The 8,835-nt window shown below is 58.4% G+C and overlaps 2 protein-coding genes across 2 annotated transcripts in view; one reads left to right on the top strand and one right to left on the bottom strand.

Moving 5' to 3' along the window:
- The window catches only part of MRPL34 (mitochondrial ribosomal protein L34), a 3,541-nt gene extending 940 nt beyond the window's left edge, over positions 1–2,601 (bottom strand). Inside the window, exons 1-2 of the mRNA XM_010194031.1 lie at positions 2,567–2,601; positions 1,567–1,812 (exon numbers count right to left, since the gene is read on the bottom strand). Of these exons, the coding sequence (XP_010192333.1) occupies positions 1,567–1,812; positions 2,567–2,601 (281 nt within the window). The remainder of the gene's footprint in view (positions 1–1,566; positions 1,813–2,566) is intronic.
- Positions 2,602–5,917: 3,316 nt separating this feature from the next.
- ABHD8 (abhydrolase domain containing 8) lies at positions 5,918–8,081 on the top strand. The gene is made up of 4 exons (XM_010194030.1): positions 5,918–6,684; positions 7,365–7,535; positions 7,636–7,903; positions 7,965–8,081. Exons 1-4 carry the CDS (start codon positions 5,918–5,920, stop codon positions 8,079–8,081), a joined length of 1,323 nt encoding a protein of 440 aa, XP_010192332.1.
- Positions 8,082–8,835: the final 754 nt, after the last annotated feature.

Below are 8,835 nucleotides of genomic sequence, written 5' to 3'. Positions count from 1 at the left end.
GGTGCGCTATGGCTGCCCTCAAAACTGTCACGACAAGCAGCGTGGTGCACAGGCATCCAATTTTGGAAGCCCCGCCAGGCACCGTGACTGGCCCAGCTGAGGGTGAACCGGTGGGGGACTGGGCTCTGATCACCTTCCTTCTCTAATGTATAGATTTGCATATAGAGCAGCAGCATGTAGGATGTGCCAAGGTACCTACAGAGAGCTTCAGCCTGTGCCTGTTCCTGAGTAGGTGAATGTGATTATCTGTGATTTTATAGAGCGGGGAAATAATGAGGAGGAGGAAGAGGGCTGGGGGTCAGAAAGTGAGTCCCTGGTAACCCGCAGGACCTCAGCCATCCTCGCTGTCTGCTCTGATCATCAATAAGATCCTTCAGATTGCTTTGCTGGAGCCAAGCCCAGCCGTATCAGGGTTGTTCTGCGCTGGTGTCTGCTGGTTGTGCCAGAATCCAGCACTGCCGGCCCAGCGGGGTGAGGGGACGCGACTGCAGCCCTCCCAACCCTATGGCTGTGAAAATAAACCCGAGACATTCGTGATTTTACGTTCATCCTCCTGTCCCAGCCTCTGGGGTCTGCATGTTCCCGCTTTCAGTGCTAGCTCTGACCCGCTCATCTCTGGGAAGCTGCAAATACCAAAATGGTGAGAAAATGGTAAAAAAGGAACTCAATAACCCATCCCACTGGAAGGGGCAAAAACCCAGGGTGAGCCCCTCAGCTCCCCAGCTCCTGGCAGGCTCCCCATGGGCGGGTGCGGGGCTGCGCTGGTTCCTGCGTTGACTGGCAAAGCTCCTTGTCTGTCACGCCGAGAGCCCTCCTCTTTAGGAGGGATTTAAGGGGCTTTCTATGGCTAGAGACTTACAAGGACAAACAGCACCCCCAAACCCCAGAGCTCAGTGATGAAGCTGCTGATGGGGAGAAGATGGAAGGAGAGATTCCTGTCTAAAGCAGATGAGCTGAGCTGGAGGCATCGCTGCATCCTTCCCACAAAACAGGCAAGAAAAATGTAATCGGAGGAGCTGAAAAGCTGAGCAACCTGGCAGCCTGCATCCTGCACCAGCCCCCGCCGCCTCGGGCATCGCTTCCTCTCCCCCTGTGCCTCTCGCAAGCTTTAAGCCTTTCGTTTGCCATCTCGACTCCTGACAACCCTTGTCAATAAATGAGGTGAGCGTCCTCTTCTTGTCTCTCTCTGTGCAGAGGGCTCGCAGCGCAAGCCGTGGCGTAGGGCATGCGCTGAAATGAAGGAAGGTGGTCTGCATGAGGAGCAAAATGATCAAAAAATGTGGGTTTTCTGTTTGTTTTTTTGCCCCAAAGCTGACAATGGGAAGGAATTTGAGCGGCATTAATGGGATTGCAGGGAGAGAAGGGAAGCCGGCAGCCTCACGGCATCGCTAGCACTTAAATAGCCCTGTTATATTGACCGTGCTTTGACCACAGGGTTATAAAAAGCTGCCCAGCGATAAAACTTAAAGGACGGCTGCTGTTGTGATGCAATTGCTGTAAATGATTGCCCGAAGACCCGCTGTTGCTATGTGCGTGTCAAATCTGCTTGGCTTTTCGGCTGGAGACCGAGGGGGCACCCGCACGCGTTGCTGCCCGGCGGAGGGGGCAGGCTCTGCTGCTTTCCTGCCTCCTCGCAATGGTTTCTCCCAGCCTTGCTGCTTTTCCGCGGTGATGCGGTGGGCGATCCCACGGGAAATGCGGGAGGCTTTGGGAGCCAGAGCCGGGGAGTTGAGCAGGATTTTGGTGGCGGAGGTCAGGCACAGGTTATTCTGCTCAGCATTGCATAATCTTTTGTTTCCCAAGGTCTTCTTCCTGCCGAAAGGGAGCGGCCAGCGGCAGCTGCCAGTTGCCGTATGTCTTGCAGACGCTCTGCTCTCCCTGCCATGCCGTTTCGTGACCGAACACAATTTATCCGCGTCCTCTGGGGCCCGTGGTGAAGCCCTGCTGCCTGCAGAAGGGGGATGCAGGCTGCATCTCTGCCTGCGCTGAGGATCTCAGGGCTGCCTCCTTGCTTTTCTATTCGTACAGCTGATAAAACCTCCCTGACTACTTACTCTTGACCATCCTGATAAAGCTGCTGTAATTGTGTCAGGGAAGCCAGGTGTAACAGCAAAATCCAGGTGCTTGCCATGGCTTGAAGTGGCTTTTTTCACATTTTCCCCCAGAGGGACGTTTGCTTTGCAGGGCCGAGAGCAAGCAGCATAAACATTTTGTTGAAATCAGGGCTTAAACAGTTCTTCTCTTTGTGCACTTCTCCATGCTGCAGTCTCTCCACTTTGCAGAGAGTGAACGACTGGGGGAAGCTGGGGAGAGCGTAATAATATTTTGCCCATTCCTCAGGAGTGCCATGTGTCATCATTAATACACTCCAGCCCCAGAGGGAAACGGATTAGAGCTGAACAAATTATTATGGCAGGTCAGATCCTGGCTGCAGCACAGCTCGTGCTCCTCTCTGGCACCTCTCCTCCGAGGATTTGCAAGGAATTAGCAGATATCCAGGCCCTGCTACTCCCTGTGAGGGCCCAGGGCTCTGTACAGGGAGGTGCTGAGCAGTGGTGGCCCTCACTGGGTTGTGGGGAGGTTCATAGCTGTCAGCTCCATCGCCGACTCCTGCTTATGCTGCCCCTGCAGCAAAAGATGCTCTTGGCTTGTTTTTGGGAGCCAAACGTTTACCAGGATTTCTCTTGGCAGAGGAGGCTGTTTTTGTCATTCCCAGATCCCTGGATGGTTGGGACATCGGGCTCTGAGTCGACTCCATGGGCTCTGCATTGGCCCCACGGGTTCTGCATTGGCCCCATGGCTGCCTGTCACATTACCCTGCCGTGTTTTCCGCCCTCCACTCCACCACGTCGCATCTCGTCCCATTTTTCTCCAGCTGTGATGCGGTGCCATCAAGTTGTATAAAATCTGAGGCTCTGCAGCCTGAAGTAGGTCAGTAAGTTGGTTTTTTTTCCCCAGACGGATTATTCTTCACAGCGATGGGGAAGGTGAAGCTGGAGAACCCCACCTGGGTGCTTTGGGCAATAGAACATCCCCCAGCATCCCATGAGCATCCCCTCTCTGCTGTGAGCGGTTTCCTGGGGGCAGCTGGGATTTTGAAGGGCACTGGGGTGTGGGTATCAGTTCAGTGCGATGCCGTCCGCCTTCCCAAACCCGTGCCACGTCCTCGTCCTTGCAGGACACAGGGACTGATGGCAGCTTCACACCACGCCTGACTCATTGTTGTGCCTGGCCTTATGTAACCGGTACCGAAATCTCGCTGGCTGCTGGGGGTGGCGATGGAAAGGAGCCGGGATGGATGGATGGATGGGGGCGGGGGGGGATGAAAAGCAGTTCATCGCCATGGTTACCAGCATCTTTGCAAAGTTCTTCGCATCCATCTGGTTTTGTTTCCAGCCCTTTCCTCTCGCGGAGGGAACATCCCTCGATGTTTTCTGGCTGCGGCAGACAGCGCGGTGGCATGGAGGAGGCGCGTGGGAGGTGGGAGACGGCCCTGAGATGAAGCCTGACATCCAGTCGAGTCGTATAACCTCCTCTTCCTCCATTTCCCACCAAACAGCTCCACCAGGATGCACTCACTGATGGGATTTGGGCAGCGTTATCCCAGTCTGATGCCACATCCTGGTCCGTGAGCTCCAGGCTTGGATTTGCAGCAGGATCTAGGCTCATACCTGGGGCTGATGAGTATGGAGAGCAGCTCCATGGCCTGAGCCTGGGCTCCTGGATCTGCCCGCAGAGCTCCTGACCACCAGAACCTCCCAGCAAATCAATTCTGGAAATGAACAGGGTGGACTAATTGAGTTAATCCTGAGGAGTTAATCAATGCCGAGGCCGTTTAGCCAGGAGTGCTGTTTATAATCCATACAGAGATCGTTAGGACCTTGGGAAACGGAGGCACAGCGCAAAGCCAGGCTTTATGGAAATGGGAGGCAGAACCACATCCAGGTCCCAGGGGCTGAGCCAGGGGGCACTGTACCCAGTGCAGGAGCAGAATGTGACCCCCCAGCCGTGGGCAGAGCTCTCTCTGCTCACCATTACCAGCTCAGAGCTGCTTGGGGACCAAGGGCAGCCCAAACCTGGCACCAAACCAGCGCTGGAAAGCACAGCCAGAGCAGCGCCACGTCTGTCCTGGTGCAGAGGCAACTAAGCACCATCCAGTCAGGGCTCCCGCCGGGCTGGTGCCCAGTTCCCGGGCTCATCTCCCATTTGAAAGCAGAGCAGAGCGACTCCTTGCCAGCAAGGTCTGGATTTGGCTTCCCAGGGCTCCAAGATCTCCTACTCATTGGCTTGGATGGGACCATCCCAGAGCAGCGCCCGGCGGGGGATGCGGCTGTTTTGCACAGTGTTGTGGGCAACGCGGCGCTGCTGGAAAGCTCTCGCTGCATCCACATCCTCATGGATGAAGAGAGATCACCCATGCGAGGCCAAGCACCAAACCACAGAGATTTGGGTCTGCCATGCACCGCATCAGGGGAAGCCCTCAGGGACCTCCCCAGCCAGCAGTGAGGCACAGGATCTCCCAGGAGCACCCATTTCCAGTCCCTCCAGTTCAGCACCCAGAGCCTTACGGGGCATTTGCGTGGGAGCGGGGCCACTGTCCCCGACAGAGCCGGGTGGATCAAGCGCTGGCTGCTGTCCCAAGAGCTTCCAGGGCTGCCCGGATCAGCTGCCCCGGCTTTGCCAAGTGAACCGTTACCCAGATCGCCTGCCCGCCTGCCTGCAGTGAACAAACTGGTTTTAACTGGGGAAACCCAAGAGCCAGGCGTTGGGCTCCTTGCTGGCCCTCCCCAGGGGCCAGGCAGGGCCTGTTGGGGTCTGGGGGGGTCTTCAAGGAAGATGCAGGGGGAGGCATCCCTGAATTCAGTGAATAGAAGAGAAATAAAAGCCACAGAGGGGGGGACAATGGTGCTCCCAGCTTTGTTTTGCCCCGTCTGGCCACAAAGCACCCGTAATCCCAGCTGCACTTGAAGGGATTGTGCAGGGAGCTAAATGGGCAGCTCCCCACAGTGTCACTGGGATTTAGGTCTTTAATTCACCCCCAGGAATGTGCTTTTCCCTCCCCTCCCCACCATAGGGGTCACAGTTGGTACTTGCAGCCGCCTGGGGGGCAGCCGGGGCCCCCTTCCACAGGAACAGCCCCAGTCCCGGCTCTCTTTGCCCAACAGCATCAATAATTCACCGTGATTAGGTTCATCAATAATAAAGGTACCTTAGGCTGCCAGCCAGGGGACTCAGGGATCCCCATGACCCCCTCGGCACAGCACTGGTCTCCGCTCCCAGCACCGATGTCCCTGGTGCCACCAGCATTTCCTACCTCAGGTCTGGCTTTGCCTTCATCTGGGCTCGGTGGTCCCCATGTCCGCAGCACCCCTGAGCACATCTGAAAGAGCAAATGGCAGAGAATGAGCCTTGGGGACAGCAAGGACGGTGCCAGGTCCCCCCCAGCCCATGTGGGGGTGTGGGGAGGGGGCTGCCAACCCCCAGGTGGGTGCTGGGTCCCTGCCTCCCCCCGCTTCTCCTGCCGTGGTATTTTCAGCCTGGGTTTGCGGTGTGGCTGTAATTAAAACCCTCATCTCCCATCCCTGCAATTTCCATCTCTCGCCGTTTGTCTCGGTGGTTTGGGCTGGAGATGTGTATATATATTTAATTGGTATAAATAATACATTTTCATCGCCGGATCTTTTCTCAGCCCCATCTTTGGTGCCAGAAATCACGTTTTTGTTTCAAATGGGCTTTTCCTTGCGTGTAGCGTCCCTCAGCTGGAGCACATTTCCTCTCACAGCCGCTCCAGTTCACTCTGTTCACCCCAAATGTGGGGGGCAGGGCTGTCCCCAATCCCCTGTGCTGCAGCCAGGACCTGCTCATGATTAACCCCCACTTTTCTCCTGTTCTCCCTCTCTTCATTGCAGGGAGCATAATGCTGACCAGCATCACCGATGGGCTCCTGTGCTGCCTGATGGGCAAAACCACCAATGCCGTGGGGCCGCTGGACAGTGTTGAGTCCAGCAATGGCTACAGCTTCATGGAGGTGAAGCCAGGGAGGATCTTACGGGTCCGGCACAGCGCGCCCAACCGCCTGGGACCGGAGGGGCCTGAGGAGAGCCAGCCTGGGGGGCCGGAGCGGGGCACAGTGCACTGCAAGCGCAAGATCACCGTCTACCGCAACGGGCAGCTGGTGATCGAGAACCTGGGCGACGCCGTCCGCTCTGAGATCCTGCACTGCCGCCACAGCGGCTCGGGGGAGCCCAGCAGCACCGTGGAGCTGGAGCTCTCCGAATTGGCTGCCCAAGCGCCTGCCGGCACGCCAGGATGCGGCACACCGGGATGCGGCACACGGGAGGGCAATGCCACCGCCGCCCCCGCCAAGCGCCGCAAGCGGAAACCCAAAAAAGTGGTCAACATCGACTGCAAGAAGCAGATCACGAGCTGCAAGGGGACGCACGGCGACGTGGTGCTGTTCTTCATCCACGGCGTGGGCGGCTCGCTGGACATCTGGAAAGAGCAGCTGGACTTCTTCATCAAGCTGGGCTACGAAGTGGTGGCTCCTGACCTGGCTGGCCACGGCTGCAGCTCTGCTCCCCAAATTGCCGCTGCCTACACCTTCTACGCGCTGGCAGAGGACATGAGGGCCATCTTCAAGCGCTACGCCAAGAAGAGGAATATCTTGATAGGACACTCGTATGGGTAAGGGTTCCAGGAGGGAAGGGATGGGTTCATCCCCCCCCCAAATCCTCTCCTTGGCAGCAAACACCCAACAAATCCTGCACTTCGGGGGCTGTGGAGCAGAGGAGGGGTTTCCTGTTCCGGGTTTATGCCTCAGCCCTGATCTCCTCCGTCCTCTTGGTGTTTGTCTCTGGGTCCAGCTAATCCCAGAGCCCGTCCTCCCACAGGGAAGCTGCCGGAGCTCGGCCTATTAATAGAGTAAAGCCAAGAAAGTCAATTAGACGGAGACTAAGCAGGGCTGGAGGAGAGGGAGCCAGAGCTGGGCAAGATTAGATCAGGACAAGGCTGATCAGGACAAGGCTGCTCCGGGTTGGCGGGCACCCAAGCGGGTCCCTGCTTTGGTCTGCACAGGGGTGAAACCCCCAGCTCTGCCTGGGCTCTGTGGGATTGGTCTGGGGTCACCCTGTCCCAAAAGGGCGAACAGGGCTCAAATGAGGAGGTATAGCCTGGAGTCCAGCCATGGATCCTTGGGATGCAGCCATGGATCCTTGAGATGCGGCTGTGGATCCCTGGGATGGGGTCCCTGGATCCCTGGGATGCAGCTGTGGAGCCTTGGGATGTGGTCCTGGGTCCTTGGGATGCAGCATCCTGCAATGCTGCGGAGCCGGAGCATGGCCCTCATGTCCATCTCTTTCCCGCAGGGTGTCCTTCTGCACCTTCCTTGCCCACGAGTACCCCGAGCTGGTCCATAAGGTGATCATGATCAATGGGGGGGGCCCAACGGCGCTGGAGCCCAGCCTGTGCTCCATCTTCAACATGCCCACCTGCGTGCTGCACTGCCTGTCCCCCTGCCTGGCCTGGAGCTTCCTCAAGTGAGTGGCTGTCCCCTCACCGCTGTCCCTGGCCACCATGGCCACCACACTGGGCTAACCCTCTGCTAACCCTCTGCTCCGTCCCGGCTCCGTCCTGCAGGGCCGGCTTTGCTCGCCAAGGTGCCAAAGAGAAGCAGCTGCTGAAGGAAGGCAACGCCTTCAACGTCTCCTCCTTCGTGCTGCGCGCCATGATGAGCGGGCAGTACTGGCCTGAGGGTGACGAGGTTTACCACGCCGAGCTGGCTGTGCCCGTGCTGCTGGTCCATGGCATGCACGACAAGTTCGTCCCGGTGGAGGAGGACCAGCGAATGGCTGAGGTACGGGACCAAGCAGGGCTGGGGGTGGTGGGCAATGCGGGCAGGGGGCTCGTCCTGGTGCTGACACCCACCACTGTCTCCCCCCAGATCCTGATGATGGAGGGGGCGCGAGGGGGGCAGCCACATGGTGATGATGGAGTGTCCTGAGACGGTCAACACGCTGCTCCACGAGTTCATCCTCTGGGAGCCCGAGACGCCAGCCGGGGACGGCCAAGGCGAGAAGAAATAACGCGGCGGGACGCGGTCACCAGGTGCTCCGATGGGAGAGATGTTGCGGAGAGCGGAGGGGCGCGGCAGAGGCTGCCCTCGCCCGGAGCTCAGCCGATTTGCATTCCCGGCCGCAGCAGAGGCGGACGGAGGAGCACGGAGGCTCCCCCGGGCAGGGTTGCGCGGGGCCGGCAGCGGTATCACGGCAGCCCCGGTCCCTGTCCCCTCGGGGACCGCATGGCGGCCGCTGGAGCGTCTTCATCCTGTTTCTTTGTAGTATTCTTTTCCTCACACAGTGACACCCGGGGATGGCTGCGGGGAGCACTGGTCCCACCTGCAGCAAAATGGGAAGAACTCAGAGGAGCTCTTCTGAGGAGAGATCGTGGGGACCAGCACCGGAGCCGCACTGGGTTTGCTTTATGGGAAAGCCAAAATTCCTCGGCCTCAGCGGGATTTGGCTCTCTGAGCCCCACAGAGCTTCGCTCGAGCCATCTGTAGGGCCAGGGGGACGGCACCACCATTGTCACTAGTAGCTGTGCCCATGGTGGCCAGGGCCAAGAGATGAGGATGAGGAGGTGACCCACTCCTGTGGGCACGGCCAGGACTGTCAGCTGGTGGGGAGGACAACGCCAACGCTGTGCTCTCCTGCGGTCCCCGCTGTCACCGTCCATGCAGTCACATCCCCAACCGCCATTGCTTTAGGTACCGCAGCGCTGGCTTCTGCAGAGCCCTCCACTTCCCTCCCACTGGCACATCCCAGGGATGCTTGGAGCCAT

The sequence above is a fragment of the Mesitornis unicolor genome, unplaced genomic scaffold (genome assembly GCF_000695765.1).
Source record: "Mesitornis unicolor isolate BGI_N332 unplaced genomic scaffold, ASM69576v1 scaffold29911, whole genome shotgun sequence".
NCBI lineage: Eukaryota > Metazoa > Chordata > Aves > Mesitornithiformes > Mesitornithidae > Mesitornis > Mesitornis unicolor.
This window is presented reverse-complemented; position numbering and strand designations above follow the sequence as displayed.

Excerpts from the sequence above, each read along its gene's own strand:
- ABHD8 (XM_010194030.1), top strand. The coding sequence starts at position 5,918 with ATGCTGACCAGCATCACCGATGGGCTCCTGTGCTGCCTGATGGGCAAA. Across the intron at positions 6,685-7,364 it reads TTGATAGGACACTCGTATGG|GGTGTCCTTCTGCACCTTCC; the intron begins GTAAGGGTTCCA and ends TCTTTCCCGCAG. Across the intron at positions 7,904-7,964 it reads GCAATGCGGGCAGGGGGCTC|GGGGGCAGCCACATGGTGAT; the intron begins GTCCTGGTGCTG and ends AGGGGGCGCGAG.